The sequence below is a fragment of the Pseudophryne corroboree genome, chromosome 1, assembly GCF_028390025.1.
Source record: "Pseudophryne corroboree isolate aPseCor3 chromosome 1, aPseCor3.hap2, whole genome shotgun sequence".
Classification (NCBI taxonomy): Eukaryota; Metazoa; Chordata; class Amphibia; order Anura; family Myobatrachidae; genus Pseudophryne; species Pseudophryne corroboree.
Genome location: NC_086444.1, coordinates 155,978,860 through 156,004,449, shown reverse-complemented (window position 1 = coordinate 156,004,449; position 25,590 = coordinate 155,978,860). Strand labels below are relative to the sequence as shown.

Below are 25,590 nucleotides of genomic sequence, written 5' to 3'. Positions count from 1 at the left end.
CGATTATGAGGATGCAAAATTACAGCCAAAAGTGGCTAAGGGTATTCGTTATATGATTATTGCTATAAAAGAGGTTTTGCATATCACTGAGGAACCCCCTGTCCCGGACACGAGGGTACACATGTATAAAGAGAAAAAACCTGAGGTCACCTTTCCGTCCTCATGTGAGTTAAGCGAATTGTGCGAAAAGGCTTGGGAATTTCCAGACAGGAGACTGCAAATTCCCAAAAGGAGTCTTATGGCGTATCCCTTCCCACAAAAGGACAGGATACGATGGGAATCTTCGCCTAAGGTGGACAAGGCGTTAACACGCTTATCAAAAAAGGTAGCACTGCCATCCCAGGATACTGCTACCCTCAAAGATGCTGCTGACCGCAAACAGGAAGTTACCATGAAGTCCATTTACACGCATTCTGGTACTATTATTAGGCCGGCTATGGCATCGGCCTGGGTTTGTAGTGCTGTCGCAGCATGGACTGATTCCTTATCAGCAGAGATTGAAACTCTGGATAAGGATACCATTTTAATGACCCTAGGGCATATAAAAGATGCTGCCTTATATATGAGGGATGCTCAAAGAGACATTTGTTTACTAAGCTCTAGAATAAATGCTATGTCTATTTCTGCTAAGCGACTCTTGTGGACCCGGCAGTGGACGGGGGATGCCGACTCAAAACGGCATATGGAGTCGTTGCCTTACAAGGGGGAAGAATTGTTTGGAGAAGGCCTCTCGGACCTTGTCTCTACTGCTACAGCAGGTAAATCTAATTTTTTGCCTTATGTTCCCCCGCAACCTAAAAAGGCGCCTTATTATCAAATGCAGTCCTTTCGTTCAAATAAAGGCAAAAAGGTACGGGGATCGTCCTGTCTTGCCAGAGGTAAGGGCAAGGGGAAGAAGCTGCACACAGCTAGTACCCAGGAGCAGAAGTCGTCCCCTGCGTCGGCAAAATCCACCGCATGATGCTGGGGCTTCCCTGGGGGAGTCTGCTCAAGTGGGGGCACGTCTTCGATTTTTCAGCCACATCTGGGTTCACTCACGGGTGGATCCCTGGGCACTAGAGATTGTTTCTCAGGGATACAGGCTGGAATTCGAAGAGGTGCCTCCTCGCCGGTTTTTCAAGTCAGTTCTGCCAGCTTCTCCTTCAGAGAGGGAGTTAGTGTTAAATGCAATTCAAAAATTGTATCTTCAACAGGTGATAGTCAAGGTTCCCCTTCTGCAACAAGGAAAGGGGTATTACTCAACCCTGTTTGTGGTACCGAAACCGGACGGTTCGGTCAGACCCATTTTGAATTTAAAATCCCTGAACCTGTACTTAAAAAAGTTCAAGTTCAAGATGGAATTGCTCAGAGCGGTCATCGCCAGTCTGGAGGGGGGGATTGGATGGTTTCCCTAGACATAAAGGATGCATACCTTCATGTTCCGATATTTCCTCCTCATCAGGCGTTGCTGAGATTTGCGGTACAGGACTGTCATTACCAATTTCAGACGTTGCCGTTTGGGCTTTTCATGGCCCCGAGGATTTTTACCAAGGTAATGGCGGAAATGATGGTGCTCCTGCGCAAGCAGGGTGTCACAATTATCCCATACTTGGACGATCTCCTCATAAAGGCGAGATCTCGAGAGAAGTTACTGGACAGCGTATCACTGTCTGTGAAGACGTTACAGCAACACGGCTGGATTCTCAATATTCCAAAGTCACAGCTGGTTCCTACAACGCGTCTGACCTTTTTGGGCCTGACTCTGGACACAGACCAGAAAAAGGTTTTTCTTCCGATGGAAAAGGCTCAGGAGCTCATGGCTCTGGTCAAGAACCTGTTGAAGCCAAAAAAGGTTTCAGTGCATCACTGCACACGTGTCCTGGGGAAGATGGTGGCATCTTACGAGGCCATCCCCTTCGGCAGGTTCCATGCGAGGACTTTTCAATGGGACCTACTGGACAAGTGGTCCGGGTCTCATTTACAAATGCATCAAAGGATCACCCTGTCTCCCAGAGCCAGGGTATCTCTCCTGTGGTGGCTGCACAGTGCTCACCTCCTAGAGGGCCGCAGGTTCGGCATTCAGGACTGGATCCTGGTGACCACGGACGCAAGCCTCCGAGGTTGGGGAGCAGTCACACTGGGAAGAAATTTCCAATGTCTCTGGTCAAGTCTAGAGACTTGTCTCCACATCAACGTCCTGCAGTTAAGGGGCCATATACAACACCCTACGTCAAGCGGAGGCATTACTTCGCAACAAGCCAGTTCTGATTCATTTGGACAATGTCACAGCAGTGGCTCATGTAAACCGCCAAGGCGGCACAAGGAGCAGGGTGGCAATGGCAGAAGCCACCAGGATTCTTCGCTGGGCGGAAGGTCATGTAAGCGCACTGTCAGCAGTGTTCATTCCGGGAGTGGACAACTGGGAAGCGGACTTCCTCAGCAGACACAATCTGCATCCGGGAGAGTGGGGACTTCATCAGGAAGTCTTCGCACAGATCGTGGGTCGGTGGGGACTGCCCCAAATAGACATGATGGCGTCCCGTCTCAACAAAAAGCTAAAGCGGTATTGTGCCAGGTCAAGGGACCCTCAGGCGGTGGCGGTAGACGCCCTGGTGACGCCTTGGGTGTTCAGGTCAGTCTATGTGTTCCCTCCTCTTCCTCTCATACCCAAGGTGTTGAGAATAATAAGATGAAGAGGAGTGAGAACAATCTTCGTCGCTCCGGATTGGCCACGAAGGACTTGGTATCCGGATCTGCAGGAGTTGCTCACAGAAGATCCGTGGCCTCTTCCTCTACGACAGGACCTACTGCAACAGGGGCCCTGTATGTTCCAAGACTGACTGCGGCTGCGTTTGACGGCATGGCGGTTGAACGCCGGATCCTAGCGGAAAAAGGTATTCCGGAGGAGGTCATTCCTACCCTGATTAAGGCTAGGAAGGACGTGACATTAAAACATTATCACCGCATATGGAGAAAATGTTTCTTGGTGTGAGGCCAGGAATACTCCTACGGAGGAATTCCATTTGGGCCGTCTCCTTCACTACCTTCAAACTGGAGTGAATTTGGGCCTAAAATTAGGGTCCATAAAGGTTCAAATTTCGGCTTTATCCATTTTCTTTCAAAAGGAATTGGCTTCTCTTCCTGAAGTTCAGACATTTGTGAAGGGAGTACTGCATATTCAGCCCCCGTTTGTACCTCCGGTGGCGCCTTGGAACCTTAACATGGTGTTAAGTTTCCTTAAGTCACATTGGTTTGAACCACTCAAAGCGGTGGAGTTGAAGTACCTCACTTGGAAGGTGGTCATGTTACTAGCCTTAGCTTCAGCAAGGCGAGTTTCGGAATTGGCGGTTTTGTCACATAAAAGCCCCTATCTGTTTTTTCATGTGAATAGGGCGGAATTGAGGACTCGTCCTCACTTCCTTCCTAAGGTGGTCTCATCTTTTCATATGAACCAACCTATTGTAGTGCCTGTGGCTACGCGTGAGGATTCCGAGTCCCTTGATGTGGTCAGGGCTTTGAAGATTTATGTGGCCAGAACAGCTAGGGTCAGGAAGACAGAAGCTTTGTTTGTTCTATATGCGGCCAACAAGATTGGCGCTCCTGCTTCAAAGCAGACTATTGCTCGCTGGATCTGTAACATGATTCAGCAGGCGCATTCTACGGCAGGTTTGCCGTTGCCAAAATCGGTTAAGGCCCATTCCACTAGGAAGGTGGGCTCTTCTTGGGCGGCTGCCTGAGGGGTCTCGGCACTACAGTTGTGCCGAGCAGCTACTTGGTCGGGGTCAAACACCTTTGCAAAGTTCTATAAGTTTGATACCCTGGCTGAGGAGGACCTTCTGTTTGCTCAATCGGTGCTGCAGAGTCATCCGCACTCTCCCGCCCGTTTGGGAGCTTTGGTATAATCCCCATGGTCCTTACGGAGTTCCCAGCATCCTCTAGGACGTTAGAGAAAACAAGTTTTTAAACCTACCGATAAATCTTTTTCTCGTAGTCCGTAGAGGATGCTGGGCGCCCGTCCCAAGTGCGGACTACTTCTGCTAAACTTGTATATAGTTATTGCTTACATAAGGGTTATGTTATAGTTTCATCGGTTTTGGACCGAGAGTATGTTGTTTGTTCATACTGTTAACTGGGTAGTTTATCACAAGTTATACGGTGTGATTGGTGTGGCTGGTATGAATCTTGCCCTTGGATTAACAAAAATCCTTTCCTCGTACTGTCGATCTCCTCTGGGCACAGTTTCTCTAACTGAGGTCTGGAGGAAGGGCATAGAGGGAGGAGCCAGTGCACACCCAGAGTCAAAGTCTTTCTTAAAGTGCCCATGGTCCTTACGGAGTCCCAGCATCCTCTACGGACTACGAGAAAAAGATTTACCGGTAGGTTTAAAATCTTATATTTTTTTTAAATCACAAAACTATTTGGTAATGTCAGTGAAACTATTGCAAATATGTAACATGTCTTCTAGTCAGACCTATCTGCCTTTGAGACTAAGCTTGATGTGCTGATGTAGTTAGAATTGTAGTTGGTACCTGATGTAAACAAGTTTTTTTCCGATGATTTTACAGGCTTCTTGGAAAGGATACAAGCAGAGGAAGTCCTACACAGACAGAATACAGCTACTTCAAGGAAACATTATTGGTATTGTCAAGGTATGAATGTAATGTTGCTGATTTTGGCCAATTCTTGCTTGCCATACTAAGGGTAAATCATGTTTGTATGGGATAAACATTAATAGTCTTAAAGGATTCCATTGTAATAACAACAACCAATGTGATGCCGCCATTGCAATATTAAACCTAGGAGACTAGAATGGGCGCAAACAGCAGAGATTGCCTTTTCCATTGTTCAAAACAAAGACACACAAAGTATGCAAAGTATATGTGTGTATTATGTTGATTAAACATGCAGTTTTGTGTGTACGGTTTGGCTGTAACAATATTTCTTCTTCATTTTCAGTTGTGAATTGTGTACATGATTTGATGTATGTGTTTCTGAAAGTCTGGAGCAGTATTGATAGTTTAATAAACCCATATAGTGCTTCTTTTGTAAAGCCAATGTTCCTGATGAAATTGCGCGTTCTACATTATTGTTCGGAAAATTGTGCAAATTACAGTGTGTATTCATGTTTTAAAAAAACAATGGCTTGCTAACCCAGAAAAACATTGAGAACTCTGCGCAGCTTCCACACTACTTTGGTTAACCCTAGCCTCACACTAGAAAACGCCAGTGTAAATGCTGCAGCTGCAGGGATTCAAGGTGCTGCAGAGCAATAAAGTGACCCAGTGCCTTGCAGAAGGGAAGCCATGGGCTGTAGTGCTTCTAATAGCAGTGTTGCTTATATCCAATTGGATTCCGATCACTGTGCATCTTCAGTGTAAAGACCATTGCAGGTCTCCTCCACTGTACATAACTCACAAAATAAAGCCAGCAAAGTGGAAACGCTCACGCTGGTTCAAGGTTCCACCCGGAAGCTTGGTCTTAAAACAAAACTTAACTTGAATTGTGAACATAGTGCATTAACTGCACTCTTTCCACACCTGGTGCTTTTACAGAGGTTATAGGTATGATCATATGCATTTAGCCTAACTGATCACAGATACAATAGTAACCTCTGTTAGTAGTTCTACTGTCAGTGGCCCTGCTGTCCTGCACTGTATGCAGTAGCGGATTTACAGCTAAGCAACACAAGCAGTTGCTCAGGGCTTGACGGATCTCAGGGGGCCCGCCAATAGGGCAGTTTAATGCAAGATCGCGCCACTGGGGTTGTTGTATAATCCCCGTTCCCGGCAGACTGTCAGCGCATTGATTGGATGGCTGCTGGGTGCCAGATCCAGTAATAACCACTCTGTCTCCTCTGAAGCAGCAGCTAGATTGGGGAGGGGGTGCTGATAGTTGCAGTTGCGGGTGGCAGTCTGTTAGTGATGTCTGCCTGCTAGTGATTACTGATTCCCCATGGGTAAGGAGGTTGGCGTGGGAGGGAGGAAGGCTGGCTGCAGACTCTAGACAAAACTGTGTGTGGGGGGAGCTGTGAGTGCCAGACAAACCTGCTTGTTCCTTGGCACAGTTTATTCAGTGCCATTTGCCATGACGACACAGATTGAGTTTGGCAATTTAGTGGACCAGAGGACATTCATATTTTATAGTACATGGACATATGATTGAAAACGGATGGTGTAATGATTAGCATTCCTGCCTCACAGCACTGAGGTCATAGATTCGGTTCCCACCATGGCCCTAACTGTGCGGAGTTTGTATATTCTCTCCGTACTTGCGTGAGTTTCCTCCGGATACTCCGGTTTCCTCGCACAATCCATAAATATACTGGTAGGTTACTTGACTCCCAACAAAAATTAACCCTAGTGTGAATGTGTCTGTGTGTACATGTGATAGGGAATATAGATTGTAAGCTCCACTGGGGCAGGGACCGATATGAATGGCCAAATATTCTCTGTAAAGCGCTGCGGAATATGTGTGCGCTATATAAATAACTGGTGGTAGCAATAATAATAAAATTAATGGAGCGTCATAACGAGGTTATACTGCAGAGGCACCTGGCTCCTTGCACTGTTTATATACGTAGTCCAGCACACAATGGGTGACAAATGTTTCTGTGATTTGTGTGCTATATCTAGCAAACTGTGGCTGGCGTGTGTGTGTTTGTGAGTGTGTGCGTGCCCATAATTCCAGAATATGTCTACTTTTAGGAACAATGTAATGTTCTTTCAGATTGGTAAATTTATGAATGCAACTGCACTGCCTCTAATTACACCTTGTCGTGTTAGTAATAACCAGCTGCTGCCATGAAATGCATTAATCTTGCACCCAGAGGTGCATCTATGATGGGTGCTTGTGTGCTGAGCACATGGGCACCTGGGTCCAGAGGGGCCCACACCACACACACTGCACCCATTTTTTTTCAGTACCTCTCTGGAGTCGCGAGGAAGTGACGACAAATAATTTAAGGGGAATAAATCAAGAACGAAAATATAGTGTTGTTAATTGTTTGAGGATGGGGGGCCCCAAATAGTTGTCTTGCTTAGGTGAGGTCTAAATCCGCCTCTGACTGTAAAGTCACACTATCATTTAGGTTACTCTATATATGTAAGGATTCTTGTGTGCAGCCATTCTGCTTGCTGTGTTCCCTATTTAAGCAGAGACACTTCATAAAGATCAGTTCAGGAGCAGAATACCAAAACCAAAAAGTTTACGCAAATGCAGTTACATTTAACTCTCTGGTTTTAAGACCGCTGGCCGTATTCTTCACTGCTTCCACTACTCAGGCTTCATAAAAGTCTCCTACATGCACCAAATTCACACTGACTATTTAGCAAAAGGGATTATAGAATATGTGTAGCTAAGATTTTAGAAGGCCCATGGGTTATACGTGCAAATTGTTCAATTTGTCATTTTGGCTGGGTGTTCCCTGTTTTCTAAAGGCCCATACACACTTGACGATAAAATGAACGACGTCGTTCATTTCAGCCCTCATCAACGACGTCGCTCATTATATCGTCAAGTGTGTATGCATCCGACGACCACCGATGCGCGGCCCCGCGGGACGTTAACGACCCTCGCTTATCTGTGGAGCATGTATGCTCAATTCCCACTATGGTCGTTACCGACCAGAGACGTCGTTGAATGTGTATGGTGTGAAAGACCAACGACCAAGCCACTGATCACCAGCCCTGTTCCCAGCTTAAGTCTCATCATCAAGATAATCTAGAACTGCAAGATCCAGAATTCTAGTTATTTTTAATCTTTAATTTTGCCGTTTAGATTCAGGCCTGGTACCGGATGTTAAAAGTGAAAAGAGAATTCAAGAAGAGATTGCAGTATTTCAAGGATCACGTGAGTTATTTTTCCTTTACAAGAACAAAAACAGCTTATTCAGGAATAACTTTGTTTGATATCTTACAATTGCCTTCCTTCTGTCTACAGGAAAAAGAAATCATTATAATACAGGCGTTTCTCAAGGCTAACAAAGCCAGGGAAGATTACCGGACATTGAGTAAGTAGTGGACACAGTGGTGTTTTTCTGATGACCTGGAAAAGTCAAGGACACTGGTCAACAATGTAGAGTTGGAAAACGCTGCAGTTTAATATCCGTTTTTCTGTGTGTATGGGCAACTACACAGTGGCACTCCTTTAGTATGTGCCTGGTGACTTGGTAGCCTGCATTCCCAGCCTACAAAAGCTTTTACTGAAGGTCATTCACAAAGCAAAAACGCCTTGGTACTGGTGCATCTGGATGGTCCATCCAATGTAGGTCTGAGTGCATGCCTTTCGTCCTTGTGCAACTCGAGGCAAGTGTGTGGTCTACATCTGGTTTTGCTCCTTGCAGCTGATGGTTGTGGCCAGACCACATTACACTTTTTCTACGTTTAAGACTAAAGGGGGGTACACACAGGGAGATGTGTGCTGAGCGATCTAGCATGGAACGCTCAGCACACATCTCTCCCCCCACTTAGCACTCAACGCGATGTGTGCTGAGCGAGGGTGGAGGGGGGGTGGCACTCACTTCACCCAGTGGTGAAGTTAGTGATGTAACTAGATTGTGCCTGCATGCAGGCACAATCTAGAACCAGCGATAAAGACGCGCGGAACCGCGTATCACTACGGGGCATGCACACTGAGAGATCCATGCGTAATTTATAAGCAATCTAGTCGGATTGCTTAGAAATTAAGCACGGAACTCTCCATGTGTACCCCGCTTGAGAATTATTTATTTATTTTTTCATTGGTTTTTATGGTAGAAGATATCATATGAAAATAGTCAAATGTGCATGTTAACAATATGAAACAAAGAAAAGCCTAATCTCTTGCACGAGGAAACCGTGTATAATAGAAAAACACACCTATGTTTTATGGGACATAGGTGAAAACAAGCTCAGCAATTGCACAATAGCCAGAGTGGGGCGTTGGATAGCAAAAGATCATAATGGTGAAGGGTACAAACAAAGAAAGAAAAAATAAGAAGTAAAACAAAGGAGAGTAATAAAGCGAGGCTGGAAACCTGGCAAAGCTTGCAAACACCAGTGCCGTTTCTAGCGGCGGGCGAGCCGTGCAACCGCACGGGGCGCCCGACGCGGCACTTTGTTACGCCTTATCGCCTCTGCCCGAGCGCTCCTGCTCGGGGGGCGAAGTTTCGCGGAATGACGCGTTTGCGTTGTGACGTCACGACGCAAACGCGTCATGTTGCGAAGCCCCGCCCCCCGAGCAGGAGCGCTCGGGCAGAGGCGATAAGGAAATAAGCATGGAAGGAGGAGGCGGCCGGCGCGAGGGACGTGAGTCGGCGGGACCGAAGAGCGGGAAGACGTAAGTATTCTCTCTCTCTCCCCCCCCACTTGAAACCTGCCTGCCGCTGCCGCACTGTGTAAAATGGGGACACCTGCCTATGGGGATACCTGCCTGCCGCACTGTGTAAAATGGGGACACCTGCCTATGGGGATACCTGTCTGCCGCACTGTGTAAAATGGGGACACCTGCCTATGGGGATACCTACCTGCCGCACTGTGTAAAATGGGGACACCTGCCTATGGGGATACCTGCCTGCCGCACTGTGTAAAATGGGGGCACCTGCCTGTGTACTGTGTAAAATGGGGATATCTGCCTGCCGCACTGTGTAAAATGGGGATACCTGCCTGCCGCACTGTGTAAAATGGGGACACCTGCCTATGGGGATACCTGCCTGCCGTACTGTGTAAAATAGGGATACCTGCCTGCCGCACTGTGTAAAATGGGGACACCTGCCTATGGGGATACCTGCCTGCCGCACTGTGTAAAATGGGGGCACCTGCCTGCGTACTGTGTAAAATGGGGATATCTGCCTGCTGTACTGTGTAAAATGGGGATACCTGCCTGCCGCACTGTGTAAAATGGGGACACCTGCCTATGGGGATACCTGCCTGCCGTACTGTGTAAAATGGGGATACCTGCCTGCCGCACTGTGTAAAATGGGGACACCTGCCTATGGGGATACCTGCCTGCCGCACTGTGTAAAATGGGGGCACCTGCCTGCGTACTGTGTAAAATGGGGATATCTGCCTGCCGTACTGTGTAAAATGGGGATACCTGCCTGCCGCACTGTGTAAAATGGGGGCACCTGCCTGCGTACTGTGTAAAATGGGGATATCTGCCTGCCGTACTGTGTAAAATGGGGATACCTGTCTGCCGCACTGTGTAAAATGGGGGCACCTGCCTGCGTACTGTGTAAAATGGGGGCACCTGCCTGCGTAGTATGTAAAATGGGGATACCTGCCTGCCGCACTGTGTAAAATGGGGATATCTGCCTGCCGTACTGTGTAAAATGGGGATATCTGCCTGCCGTACTGTGTAAAATGGGGATACCTGCCTGCCGTACTGTGTAAAATGGGGATACCTGCCTGCCGCACTGTGTAAAATGGGGGCGCCTGCGTACTGTGTAAAATGGGGATATCTGCCTGCCGCGCTGTGTAAAATGGGGACACCTGCCTGCCGCGCTGTGTAATATGGGGACACTTGCCTGCTGTAATGTGTAAAAAGGGGACTTTTTTATTTTTATTTTTTTTCCCCTGTGGTGGGTGTGATGATATCAGAAGAGGCCACGCCCACTTTAATGAGACCACACCCATTTTAATCAGGCCACACACCCTTGCGCGCGCATGCTTTTTCTTTTTATGGCTATATGGGGGGGGGGCACGCATTTTTTTTTTTTTTAGAGCAATTGGGGGGGGGGGGGGGGGGGGCATTTTGAAATCTCGCACTGGGAGCCAAATTGTCTAGAATCGGCCCTGGCAAACACGAATGGATGACCATAGCTATATCCCAAGGACACAATTTGAAAAGTATCCGTATCAAGGATCATTTTATGGGCTCCACCTACCAGATTTTGTTGGGAGTTTCATTTAGGGATCAGAGAGCAGTGTTCCGTCTGCTAGTTATACAGCATGAAATGAAGTTGTACACTTATTTAGAAGTAGAGGGGGAGAGGCAGGGCCGGTGCTAGGGTGTTCGGCGCCCCCCTGCAAACTATAAATTTGCGCCCTCCCATATTCCTTTGGCGCGCGCCGGGAAAAGGGGTGTGGTCTCACAAGTAAGGGGCATAGCCACACAATAGTACCCCCATTCAAAATTACGCCACAATGTAGCACATCCTTATTCATCTTATACGTAATGCCCCACCCGTAGTAGTAGCGTCCTTATATGTAATGCCCCCCAGTAGTAGTAGCGTCCTTATACATAGTGCACCCCCAGTAGTAGTAGCATCCTTATGCACAATGCCCCCCCAATAGTAGTAGCATCCTTATGCATAATGCCCCCCAGTAGTAGTAGCATCCTTATGCATAATGCCCCCCAGTAGTAGTAGCAGCCTTATGCATAATGCCCCCCCAGTAGGAGTAGCATCCTTATGCATAATGCCCCCCCCCCCCAGTAGTAGTAGCATCCTTATACATAATGCCCCCCCAGTAGTAGTAGCATCCTTATACATAATGCACCCCCAGTAGTAGTAGCGTCCTTACACGTAGTGCACCCCCAGTAGTAGTAGCATCCTTATACATAATGCCCCCCCAGTAGTAGTAGCATCCTTATACATAATGCCCCCCAGTAGTAGTAGCATCCTTATACATAATGCTCCCCCCAGTAGTAGAAGCGTCCTTATACGTAATTCCCCCTAGTAGTAGTAGCGTCCTTATACGTAATGCCCCCTCCAGTTGTAGTAGCGTCCTTATACGTAGTGCACCCCCAGTAGTAGAAGCGTCCATATGCATAATTCCGCCCTAGTAGTAGTAGCGTCCTTATACGTAATTCCCCCTAGTAGTAGTAGCGTTCTTATACGTAATGCCCCCTCCAGTTGTAGTAGCGTCCTTATACGTAGTGCACCCCCAGTAGTAGTAGCGTCCTTATACGTAGTGCACCCCCAGTAGTAGAAGCGTCCTTATACGTAATGCGCCCCCAGTAGTAGTACCGTCCATATACATAATGCCCCCCCCCAGTAGTAGCATCCTTATACGTAATGCCCTCCCCCAGTAGTAGTTTTGTTATACGTAATGCCCCCCCAGTAATAGTAGCGTCCTATACATAATGCCCCCAAGTAGTAGTATCGTCCTTATACGTAATGACCTCCCAGTGGTAGCGTCGTTACACGCAATGGCCCCCATTAGTAGCGTTGTTACACGTAATGCCCCCCCTGTAGTAGTAGCATCCTTAAAGCACACATAAATGCGCGCGCACACACACATTTCCCTCTCACACTTTACTTACCTAAGCCAGTCTCCCTACACTACAGCAGCCTGGTCCGTGTAGCCCCGCCCCTTCTGTGGCATTTAGCCCCGCCCCTTCCGGCCCACTTAGCTCCGCCCCTTCTGTCCCGTGCACAGCGCTGTCCTGTCACACAGGTGAGGGGAGGGAGGAGGATTTTCATGCTGCAGGTGCAGCAGCCAGTGCCTGTCATACAGTGACAGGCACAGCAGCAGCAGGGAAGGGATGCAGAGCAGGGGGAGCGCCTCTCCGTCCCAGCGCCTCCCTGCACTGCATCCCTTCGCTGAGCGGGTAGTGCCGGGCCTGGGGAGAGGTACAGCGCCACTTATGAAGTATGATCTCAGTAAAAAGTATTATATTAAATAATCTAAAATGAGATTAAGATTACATAAAAATTACCATAAGAAAACACCCATGACCTCATTATGCCGGGCGCTAAGAATGCAGTGCCGGTACCGCACTGCTGGACGTATGGAAAACTGGAGAGATAGGGTGCGGCGCTCAGTGTTGCTAAGAAATGGTACATTTTAAAAGCCAAAAAATATATATATGTATAAAATGTATTTTATATAAAAAAAATTTAATATATATGAGAGTAAAAAAATATATACAAAGTACATAAAAACATTAAAGTATGGACCAAGTAAATATTACAAGGATAAGGAGATCAACTTATCTTAAAAAACTTTTTAAGGGTTTCCTGCACTAATCCCCTGCTGTTTTTTAAGATAAGTTGATCTCCTTATCCTTGTAATATTTACTTGGTCCATACTTTTATGTTTTTATGTACTTTGTATACATTTTTTTACTCATATATATTAATTTTTTTTTATATAAAATAAGTTTTATACATATATATAATTTTTGGCTTTTAAATTTACCATTTCTTAGCAACACTGAGCGCCGAACCCTATCTCTCCAGTTTTCCATACTTATTTAGAAGTGTACAACTTGATGAGTGAAGACCAGCCGTTGATCTATCCTGCTGCTAAAACTAGTATATCACAGATAAAACCTGTCCCCTCTGCCAAGCGTTTTTACACCAGTGGACATAACTACCACGTGCAGGGTCATCCCTGTTTCCCCTCTCAGAAAAAGCAGAAAGGGGTGACCTGGTAGAAGAGAAAACTAGATCATGTTTCATTTCCTTGTGAACAAGCTTCAGCTTCCACGTTGGACGGACAGTCGTGCTCACTGAGCTGCCATCTATTGGTAGGTAAATGATCTGCCAGCTCCTGTCTTCTGCGTTAAAAACAAAGGGTAGGGTGGCTGAGTTATTGTAAATAAATGGATTTATGTACATGGGCAAAGGTTATTTATTATTATTTTTTTTCAGTGTAAAAAAGGTTTTTCCTCACTTCTGTCATAATAAGTTATGTACTATTAAACTTTTTAGATGTGCTGAGAACCTTTCCTTTGCTAATTATTGTCCTCTTGCTCACAGTTTGTTCGGAAAGCCCACCACTGAATGTTGTGCGGAAGTTTGTCTATCTCCTAGACCAGAGTGATTTGGACTTTCAGGAAGAACTGGAGGTGACCAGCTTAAGAGAAGAAGTGGTCACAAAAATTAGATCAAACCAACAACTGGAAAAAGATCTCAACCTCATGGATATTAAAATAGGCTTACTGGTAAAAAACAGGATTACTCTGCAGGTGGGTATAACCATGTATATTTCACTTCTAGATCCATGTTTTTGTTTGGTGCAACAGATAGAACTCTGGGATGGCTATACATAATAAAGCAGGCTGGCAGTAGTAGTCTGTCTGCATTAAAGGCATAAATTGAATTGAGAAACGAGAATGCAACGAAAAAGGGGGATATACAATTATCCCCGTTAAAACATCTGGTCCGAAAAACGTCCGTTTTCGCCCGTTTAGCTGACTTTTGTCCGATGTTTCACCGATTTATTTTTTTTTTTTTACATGCTATCCTGTTAAATTGCGTGTAAATAAAACCCTTTCTTCCGAAAACACACAGGTTCAGTGAAACCTGTGTGTTTTCGGGTGAAACAGCCCTGTTTTCAGCCGAAAACGGGGCTGTTACCAGGGATTTTGCTTCGCCTGCCAGAGGCAAGCGAAACAAAATCCCTGATAAGACGACGGCGTGTGCCGCGGCTTATCGGGGCTAATTAGATAGTTAAAAACCGGGGCTAATTGTATATCCCCAGAGTGTTTATTGTCCTATAGTTAAGTGAAAACTGTTACAGTAGGTTATGTTTAAGCCAGCGTTGGAAAATTGTACTTTTGATATGCACAACAAATGAACTGAGCCACTTCCAGGAGAGAACTTGAATTTTAAGGCTGTCACAAGTGTACAGTACATTCCTAAAACATGTGCAGACCAGTTCAGCCTTCCTGTCAGATAATGTGTTCATTGGCTCAGTACAGATTAAAGCTCTATGTCAAAAGACTGTACCTGACTAAATATGTACAGTATGTATAAAGAGCCGATAATTGTAAAGTACATTTCAGTACAGGTGTAACATTAATTCTGTTAGGATAGTTGATTTATTGGAAAGCACGTGAAATTGATGCCCTTTATACTAGTGATTCTTTAGCATTCTCCGAGATTACTCCGACAATGCATGTTTTCCAGATGTACTCATAGATCACAGGTCAAAACAATATAAGTAGCTCGTGAGACCCTTTTTGAATAAGTACTTTAGTCACCGTTTGTAAAGTGAACCAGTCGCCTGTGAGAGTTTTTTTTAGAAAAAAATTAGTTTATTAAGCATGCTAAACTCAAATATGCTAACATAGCGCTATCACTTGTTATACAACTATGATCCTGACTCATTCAGCCTCTTTGAACAGTCCTTACAGGAAATCTATTATTCCATTTATAAGCATAAATTATTGTATTATTACAGATCTATCACCTACATACCCACTTTTATCCAGCATCTTCTGGGAGATCTAAGGAGGGTCAGGTCAAGGAAGGAGGGGCAGGAGTGTGGTGCTACAATTCATGTCTCGCTGCCCCTCCCCACCCGAAGCAATGCCTCAGATTGCAGGGTCGGGAGAGTAGCCTTCCTTCCCGGGAGCCAGGAGAACTCCCTCCAAATTCAAGAGTCTCCTGGATATTCCGGGAGAGCAGGCAACTATGAAATATAGCCATTAAATTGCTTCAGTGTCGGCTGGTTAGAGAAAAACTGAAAGTAAGAATTGGGGGCTTTTTGGTTAAGATAGGAAATGCGTAATTTACTGAAACCGGTCACTAGGAAACATCCACTTTTGAATTCACTGTTAAACATGGAATGTTGTTTATTCCTGTGCAGGATGTTGTGTCTCACAGCACAAAGCTGAACAAGAAAAGCAAAGGTCAAGTAGAAGAGATGCTGACTGATAAGCAAGGAATTAAAGGACTGAGTAAAGAGAAGAGAAAAAAGTTGGAAGCATACCAGCATCTTTTCTATCTACTGCAGGTACAGCATGTGTAGGGTGTTAAAAAAAAATAATAATAAAAAAAAATATATATATATGTGTGTGTGTGTATATATATATATATATATATATATATATATAAAAAAAATTTTTTTTATGTATTAATAGCAAAAGGACGACTTTTATGACTGATTTATTTCTATGATGCCGTTGTCTGAGCAGGGATCATTCTACACTAAATTAAAGCTCTTGGTCCGTAGCTTTGCAGAATTATTTTGGCGGGGTGGCACTTGATATGCCGGCTGCCGGGGTTCCGGCGCTCAGCATACCGGCGCCAGAATCCCAACAGCCGGCATACCGACAACTATTTTCCCTCTTGGGTTGTCCACAACACCTCTGGGAGAATAAATAGCGTGGCAGGTGGAGCGCGCCACTGTGCCCACAGCGTGGCGAGCATAGCGAGCCAGCAAGGGGCTCTTTTGCGCTCACCCCGCTGCCGGTACACCGGTGGTCGGGATACCGAGCGCTGGCATACCATAGTAGATCCATATTGGCGTTGTAATTGGTTGATCATTTCGGAGTTATGTGGCAAAACGTCCGCCTGCAACTTACAGTGTATCACCATCGTGCTTTAGAAAATGTGACCGTTTGTGAACTCTCCCTGTGCACCCGCTGGATGTTCTGGAAACTGTGACAGTTGTTTGCAGCCCCTTGCTAAGCAGGGATTTTTCGGCTACTAATGGGGTGAAAAGTTCCGCCCTGCAAAGCTTTGCCTGGTTGAAACCGGGCACATCAGCAGTTGTGAATAAAAGACTATGGGGACCGTCAAATTCAGCGCGAGTTTGGTAAGCTCAAAGGATGCTATTCAATTGGCTGCGGGCACTCATCCCTGGAACTCGCTAAACTCTTGCTGGGTTGCCTCCATTGGTTTTACAGGCTAGGATGATTGACTTCAATGTCATTTGCCCGATCCCTTCACATGGTTTAAAACTGTACATTCTTCATTTATGACACAGTTTATCAAATTTGTTTCTCAGGACTCCACATATTTACATATGGTATAACAAAAAGGTAATCGCAAAAAACAACACATTTGGAATTATAGATATTTCACACAACACATCCCTCAATGTTCAATATGTATTTCCTGATCACTTTTACGTGGTTCTTGAAGGTCCCACTTCTTTTTTTTTTTTTTTTTTTTTTCATACTGTATGTACATAAATATGAAGAATGAATGTGTAGTACGTTCTTAATAAACAATGTGATTCCACCCAGTGATGATCAGTTAGCAGCAGTGGTGAAAAGGCGAAAAACCACAATTTTCTCAGTTCAAACACTCAAGTATTTATGAACAAAAGAGCGTATCCCACACACTCGGCTAACATATAAAGGTATCTTTTATAGTTGTGCATAACACTACAGCAATGTGCGTGTCCAGGAGTGTGAACTTTTTACATTGTTCTTATCAAGGTTTCTTTAGACTTGTTTCAGGTAATATCACGCCTTACGCTCCCATGTAATCAATCAGAGTGCCGTTCCATAGGAATAAATTGAAAGGGGTGTATATAAGAAAAATTTTTAATGAAATAAGTAATCCCACATACGGGAACGTAAAAACACATAAAAAAAACATCTAAAGTGAGTTCCTGCCAGAACAGTAGGGAAATACTGTCAACATCTCTGCTGACTCTCTTGGTCACTTGGCAGTGTTGCCATATTTGGTCCAGAGCTTTAGACACAAGTAGTTTTTTTCTTGTATTTGATCAAGTGTTCTCCGTCTTGCTTACATAATGTATCACTTGTATTTACATTCACATGTATGTGTACAGTGATTAAATACCGTGTCACAGAAACACTACATTCCCACGGATGGGGGTCAGGACCCCAGTTGTAGGAATAATGTGCATCACATTCCTTCAGACATAATAGTGGTTGTATTACACCAAATATATTTATCCAATATAAATTATAACGCAAAAATTTCGGTTTGTAGGGATGAATTCAGTTGTTTTCCTTTATCTTCTGTGTATTTAGTGCACGTGTCATTTTTATGATTTTATTAATATCCGCTACAGTACAGTACTTTGAAGACAGTAATTTCTGCGTATAAATATATACGTCTACAGGTTTTGGTCTACCTCTAGTGTGTTACGTTGCATGAAGTCTCCCTCTCTGTAATGTCTGTGTGTGCCGGCATGATATTTTGTGTTCTTTTTTAGACTAACCCAACATACTTGGCAAAGGTGATTTTCCAGATGCCTCAAAATAAATCCACTAAGTTCATGGACACTGTGATCTTCACACTGTATAATTATGCCTCTAATCAACGGGAAGAGTACCTTCTTCTTAAACTCTTTGAAACTGCCCTGCAAGAGGAAATAAAGTATGTAATGCCTTAGATTGCTATGCTCTGTTTGTACATAGACATATATGTGACTACAGGTAGATGAAACATGGCAATGTTGTGGTTATGATCACAGGTCCAAAGTCGACCAGATACAAGATATAGTCACTGGGAACCCGACGGTGATAAAGATGGTGGTCAGCTTTAATCGTGGTGCCCGGGGTCAGAACACACTGCGCCAATTGCTTGCACCCGTGGTAAAAGAAATCATTGAAGATAAGTCACTAATTATCAACACCAGCCCAGTGGAGGTGTACAAGGCCTGGGTGAACCAGCAGGAAGCTGCCACTGGAGAAGCAAGGTTAAATATCCCATTCTAGACATTACTTTTACCCATTTGTGATAGACATTGACCTACTGATCTAATGCAGTACCCAGCAACCTTACTGGGTGTGATGGACTGTATTATACCGGATCAACGCAGAATGTTGGGTGCTAACATCACATTTCTGGCACCATGGCACATGCTACCTGTGCTGCCGACCACGTGTTGCAGGAAGAATTCCGGGCACATACGTGTTCATGTACAGGGAAACAAATGTAATGGAAGCCCCAATATTCTGTTATATTCCACCTTGTAACCAATAATTGATTAACCTCAATCAAGTTGTTTTTTACTTTTAAACAATATTGTATAATTTACGGATTTAAGACAAGTATTGAGTGCACCATAACACACAACACAGAAATAAGTGTGAGATGTAGGACCTATTGCACTATAATGGATTATCCATCACCTATTTCAGGGGTGGGGAACCGGCGGCCCTCCAGCTGTTGCTGAACTGCACATCCCAGCATGCCCTGCAACTGTTTTAGCAGGGCCAAATAGCAAAACTGTAGCAGGGCATGCTGGTATGTGTAGTTCAACAGCAGCTGGAGGACCAAAGGTTCCCCACCCCTGACCTATTTTGTGAATTGAACCAGTATTCAGTTTACTGTTGAGCAGTGATATCACTGAACCATGATTTTTTTTTGCTTCAACCCGCAAAAAACCTCCTTTGTCTAGGTATTGTCCTCCTCTTATGTTATAGAAGATTTATTTCTCTAACTCAGTGGCTAGTACAGTTGTGAAGCCGTGTGCCCTACGCTGACTACATTTTGCTAATAAGACTGTAAAAAAATGTCTCTTTAGAAATGTAAGAAAATGAATCAAACTGGAATCTTTATTTACTGGGACAGGGGCCAATGGTTTTGTGAAAAATAAATGCAGATTGCTTTTCAATCAGTTGGCGCTATAAATTCTGTGTCGGTATTTTCAGCAAGCTGCCATACGATGTTACGACGGAGCAGGCTTTATCACACAATGAAGTGGTTAATAAACTGGAATCTTCAATACAAAGTTTACGCGCAGTGACAGACAAAGTTCTGCACTCCATATTCTCCTCTCTGGACCTCATCCCGTAAGTAGTCACTTTGAGAGCATCACAATGATACTGTGTGGTGATGCCTGACGAATACATATTTACAGCAATATTAATAATATAGAAATGCCTGTGGTCGGATGTCTCCTGCAGTATTAGAAAGCGGGTACATTTTTTTTTTAGAATAAAAAAAGGAGGGAATGTCATTTTAATCTTTAAGGGGAAAATATAACCATCATATAATCTTTTTATCATAGTTGTATTTGTTTAAATGTTCATAAATGTTTTGGCTGCTCCATTTGTTAATGAAGGTGAGGTATTCAATAGGGGTGTAGTACTGGTGACCGGCGGTCTCCTTACCGACGCCGGGATCCCGGCAGCATACCGACGCTCGCCACGCTGCGGGCTCGGTGGCGACCTGTGGTCGCCACGGGTTCTATTCCCACTCTATAGGTGTCGTGGACACCCACGAGTGGAAATAGTCCCTGTTGGTCGGCATGCCGACCATCGGGATAGTGAGCCATCGGGCTCACGGAGGAGGTCATGTGACTGTCGGTCAGCTGACCGGCGGTCACATGAATACCACCCATTCAATAGTACAGGTGGCAGCTTGCTAGCAACTCCCCTGCTCCAACAGTGATATATAGTCGTTAGCTTGCCGCCACCTGTACTGACAAGGAGTGTAATGCCTTGCCGCCACCTGTACTGACAGGGAGTGTAATGCCTTGCCGCCACCTGTACTGACAGGGAGTGTAATGCCTTGCCGCCACCTGTACTGACAGGGAGTGTAATGCCTTGCCGCCACCTGTACTGACAGGGAGTGTAATGCCTTGCTGCCACCTGTACTGACTGGCAGTGTAATGTATTACATCACCTGTACTGACGGGGAGTGTAATGCCTTGCCGCCACCTGTACTGACAGGGAGTGTAATGCCTTGCTGCCACCTGTACTGACTGGCAGTGTAATGTATTACATCACCTGTACTGAGGGGGAGTGTAATGCTTTACCGCCACTTGTACTGAGGGGGAGTGTAATGCCTTGCCGCCACCTGTACTGATGGGGAGTGTAATGCATTACATCACCTGTACTGATGGGGAGTGTAATGCTTTGCCGCCACTTGTACTGAGGGGGAGTGTAATGCATTACATCACCTGTACTGATGGGGAGTGTAATGCCTTGCGGCCACTTGTACTGAGGGGGAGTGTAATGCCTTGCTGCCACCTGTACTGAGGGGGAGTGTTATGCCTTGCTGCCACCTGTACTGAGGGGGAGTGTAATGCCTTGCTGCCACCTGTACTGAGGGGGAGTGTAATGCCTTGCTGCCACCTGTACTGAGGGGGAGTGTAATGCCTTGCTGCCACCTGTACTGAGGGGGAGTGTAATGCCTTGCTGCCACCTGTACTGACAGGGAGTGTTAATGCTTTGCAGTCCTTTATAAAATCTGGTTACACTGTTAGTGCTCTGTCTGTTCTCTTTAAATGTTCTGTGAATGTTTTAATTGCTACATGCGTCACGACTGCCTGGGAGCTGGTGGGAGGGATATACCTGGTCTGGTAATGAATGACTAGAAGGGAGACTTGCATTCCATACATTACCTGCAGCAACTAATGTAGTGTACAATTACATATTCATCAGCAGTATATATTCTTCATAGCAAGGTATCTTCCCTTCCAGTATGTGCACAGTTAGGGATTCATCTGCTCATTACATTAAGCTTCAGGAACAACAACAAAAAAAGTTTTAAACAATACAGTATTTCTGCTGCGGGGTACCCTGGACTCCACAAGGATTGGACAATGGGGTGTAGAGTAGGATCTTGATCCGAGGCACCAACAGGCTCAAAGCTTTGACTGTTCCCAGAATGCACAGCGCCGCCTCCTATATCACCCCGCCTTCCAGCACAGGAGCTCAGTTTTGTAAGTTGGTGCTGCAGTAAGCAGGCACTTAACAGAGGGGCTGCTCTAAACAGCCCTAAGAAAAGCTTTTTATGAGGTAAAAAGTGAAGACTTCAAGGGCAGCAGCGGTGGTAAATTTCTTGTGACATTCACTGCTGCAGCTCCAGCTCTCCCCAGCGGCGCTGTACACTCCCGAGCCCTGGTTGCCGGGTACCTACAGCGGAGGCTCCGGTTTTCTTCACGTTAGTCACACACGGCTGGGGCTCTCCAAGATCGCGTGGCCGCGCTTCGGGAGGTGGTAAGTGGGTCCCGCTTGTGGGACCCGGTCTTTATCGCGATCCGGCGCGGTCAGTGGGAGGCGGGCCGCGCGCGCTGGCGGTGGACACTGTGGCAGTACAGGCGATCCCACTAGATCACCAGGGCTTGGGCGCAGGTCAGGTTTTCTCTCTAAACCAATTCTTATATCGCCCGCAGTACCCGGTGGTTTTGCCAGCAGAGGGGATAAGGCTTAGACCTGAAGCCCCTCCCCCAGCCCCAGGGCGCCATTTCTAGCAAGTGTTCCCGCCCTGGAGCTGCATATCTGTCTTTTCCTCACTCCTTGTCAGTGTCTGCGGCTCCATTATCCCTCAGCTCACTGTTTCTGGGACTGCTTGGGCAAATCCTCCTATGTAAAGCCGCCTGGTTGTCAGCGCTGTGCCTTTACATGACACTTAAGTATTCTACCTGCCTTTTTAGACAGTGATAGTTGAGAAAGAGTGCACTTAGTCAGGGTTTTATAGTACAATTACCCTGTGATATACATCCAGTTCTTACTGTGTACTGTTATATCTATTGTTATATAGCTGTGTAAGCTAGTCCAGTGCAGTATTATTGTCAGTAATAACCTCTGCATTGTACAAACTGTGACTTTCTGTGTGTGCATTTGATAGCTGAGTGGTGTCCATTTCGTGTCTTTCACTCAACCTGCTATCCCTATATTCTATAACCTGTGGGGGCTTGGTGTGTCAGGTGTTATCTAATACCTGTATAGGATTTTCACAAAGATATACTGTATTACGTATTTTTCTCTGTGATTTAGTCACCATATCTCTCCTGTATCCCTGCTTGTGCTGACTACACTGCGCAGGGGTTTGGGTTCAGAGGTATAGTGCTGCTGATAATTGTACTGTGTTAACCTAATACTGCAAGTTATATCATGTCTGCTTCTGAAGGTAACTGTTCTGGGACTGAACACACTGCCGGTGTTGCTGACGCCACGGGGCCGTATGAGGAGAATATAGCAACTGTGGGCTCTGGTTCTGGGGGCTCCTTGCCCCCCAGTGGGACTGTGGCAACAGAGGCACATAATGACCCACAGTGGGACGCTTTTTCCACGCTTCTGCATACGCTAGTTCATAATCTAACTCCCCCTATGGGACCCCCAATGCCGTTACAACCGTTTGTGGTCCCTGCAGCTAACCCGCCGTGGGCGGTCGATTTATCTGCTCAATTAAAGACGTTGAACCAGTCCTTGACTACTAAAAAGTCTGACCAACGCTTGCCTAAGTCCAAGAGGTCCTCTAAGCGAGCGCTTATCTCCTCACAATCCACTGCTGTCACTGACACCTCGTCTGATGAAGATGGCACTTACACTGACCCCACAGGTTCTGACTCAGATACGGGTGATGGGGAGGGTAGTTCACATGTGGATGTTCCTGATCTTTTGGAGGCTATTAAGTTAATTCTGCAGATTATAGATGATCCCGAGCCATCCGTCCCTCCTAAGAAACCAGATAGGTTCAAGCATCAGAAGGTGGTTAAGCAAGTTTTACCTCACTCTGACCACCTAGTGGATATACGTCAGGAACCCTGGGAAAACCCGGGTACTAAGTTTGTGCCTCAAAAGAAGATGCTGGCTCGCTATCCCCTCGCGCCAAAGCCGTCTAAAAATTGGGAAACGCCTCCTCCAGTAGACTCGCATATGGCTAGGATGGTGGTTTCCTCAGCTCTACCTGTCACTACCGTCACGTCTCTAAAAGAGCCTACGGATAAACGTGTAGAGGGTTGTCTGAAAGCGATTTACTTCCTCACGGGTGCTGCACAAGGGCCCACTATTGCAGCTACATGGGCTGCAGAGGCTATTGAAGCATGGGCCTTGGAGTTAGAAGCTGAAATCTCTTCTGACCATGCTAGACAATGCTTGTCATATTTTGTCACAGCTTCTCGATATATTAAAGAGGCAGCTTCTGATGCCGGTATCCTAGCAGCCAAGGCCTCTACTACGTCAGTCCTGGCTCGCCGGATATTGTGGCTGAGATCCTGGTCTGTGGCTCTGGACTCAAGATAAACCCTGGAGGTACTCCCTTTCAAGGGAGATATTCTGTTTGGGGAGGACTTAAATAAGATTGTGGCTGACTTGGCTACTGCCAAAACTGCCTGTCTGCCTAATACCGTTCCTTCTGTGTCGAAGGCTAAAGGCACGTCCTTTCGCCCCTTTCATCCTTCAGGTAAAGCAAAAGGTCAGGCGTACCATAAGCAGGCCCGTACTTCCAAACCTGGTAAGCCGAAGCCCAAAAGAGCCTGGGCTGCCCGTCAGCCAGCTGCCAAGACCGATAAGCCTGCTGCGTGACGGGGCGGGCCTCCCGCTGGGGGTTCCCAGGGTGGGGGGCCGGCTTCTAGGGTATACCCAGGAATAGTTGAAGACCACTTCAGATGCCTGGGTACGGGAAGTCGTCACTCGAGGTTACGCCATAGCCTTCAAATACCGACCCCCTCATCGATTTTGCCAGACAGACGTCCCTTTGGACCAGACAAAGGCAAAAACTCTACACTCGGTGGTACAGACCCTCCTGGATACAGGAGTCGTAGTACAGGTGCCTCTTGCTTAGAGGGGGCGGGGGTACTATTCTCCGCTGTTTCTAGTCCCGAAACCGAATGGGTCCTCCCGGCCCATTCTCAACCTCAAGGCATTGAACAGGTTTGTGAAGGTTTCCAAGTTCCGTATGGAAACCCTTCGCTCTATAGTTCTGGCCTTGGAACCTGGGGACTACATGGTCTCCCTGGACATACAGGATGCTTACCTGCATATTCCGATAGCAGTGTCACATCAACAATACCTGAGGTTCGCTATTGGCAACCTACATTACCAGTTTCGGGCGTTACCTTTGGTTTAACAACGGCTCCGCGAGTCTTCACCAAAGTTATGGCGGTGCTGACGGTGGTACTCCGCCGTCAAGGGGTCAGGATACTGCCGTATCTGGACGACTTGTTAATCCTGGCAAATTCCCCAGATCTTCTCCTGCGTCATCTGTATATGACGGTCCGGTTTCTACTAGCCCACGGGTGGCTCATCAACTGGAAGAAATCCTCCCTGGTCCCTGCTCAGAGCATGGTGCACCTGGGAGCGTTGTTAGACACTCGCAACTAGAGGCTGTTCTTGTCTCAGGAGAAAGTCCTGAAGATTCAGGACAGGATTAGTTTGCTTCCTTTCTCGTCCTCAACTGTCGATACATTCGGCAATGCAGATGCTGGGCCTAATGGTATCAGCATTCGACATGGTGGAGTATGCTCAATTCCATTCTCGCCCACTCCAGAGGCTGATTCTAGCCAAGTGGGACGGCCTGCCTCACCGGATCAGATCTCAAATGATCATCTTGACTCCGGAGGTCCGTCTGTCACTACACTGGTGGCTCCGGGACCAACAATTGTGCAGGGGTCGTCCCTTCTGGATATCCAACTGGGTCCTGTTGACGACAGATGCCAGTCTAAGAGGTTGGGGCGTGGTGCAGGAGCAACACTCCCTTCAGGGTCGGTGGACCAAGTCTTCAATGCGTTGAACCTGGCCCGGCATTTAATTCAGAACCGTCCTGTTCAAGTCCCCTCCCATAAGGAACTGCTTTAGGACATCCCCATTGTCCAATCCTTGTGGAGCCCAGTGTACCCCACAGCAGAAAACGAGTTTTATGGTAAGAACTTACCTTTGTTAAAACTCTTTCTGCGAGGTACACTGGGCTCCACAAGGTGCCCACCCTGACGCACTTAGCTTCTTTGGGTTGGTATGGCATTAGCCGCTGACACTTCTCCTGTCGTGAGAGTGTGGTGTATGTGGCTACTAACCGTTGTCGTCTCTTTTCCTGCTACTGCATTGGGCTGGTTAACTAAAAACTGAGCTCCTGTGCTGGGAGGCGGGGTGATCTAGGAGGCGGCGCTGTGCATTCTGGGAACAGTCAAAGCTTTGAGCCTGTTGGTGCCTCGGATCAAGATCCTACTCTACACCCCATTGTCCAATCCTTGTGGAGCCCAGTGTACCTCGCAGAAAGAGTTTTAACAAAGGTAAGTTCTTACCATG

At 46.3% G+C, this 25,590-nt stretch overlaps 1 protein-coding gene across 3 annotated transcripts in view; it reads left to right on the top strand.

Annotated features, from left to right (window-relative positions):
• The window catches only part of IQGAP2 (IQ motif containing GTPase activating protein 2), a 563,967-nt gene that overhangs the window by 444,145 nt on the left and 94,232 nt on the right, over positions 1 to 25,590 (top strand). For all 3 annotated transcript variants that reach the window (XM_063963716.1, XM_063963722.1, XM_063963718.1), the window contains 8 exons: positions 4,545 to 4,628; positions 7,756 to 7,827; positions 7,918 to 7,987; positions 13,661 to 13,869; positions 15,495 to 15,641; positions 17,823 to 17,986; positions 18,084 to 18,308; positions 19,267 to 19,407. In XM_063963716.1, coding sequence (XP_063819786.1) covers positions 4,545 to 4,628; positions 7,756 to 7,827; positions 7,918 to 7,987; positions 13,661 to 13,869; positions 15,495 to 15,641; positions 17,823 to 17,986; positions 18,084 to 18,308; positions 19,267 to 19,407 — 1,112 coding nt within the window. The remainder of the gene's footprint in view (positions 1 to 4,544; positions 4,629 to 7,755; positions 7,828 to 7,917; positions 7,988 to 13,660; positions 13,870 to 15,494; positions 15,642 to 17,822; positions 17,987 to 18,083; positions 18,309 to 19,266; positions 19,408 to 25,590) is intronic.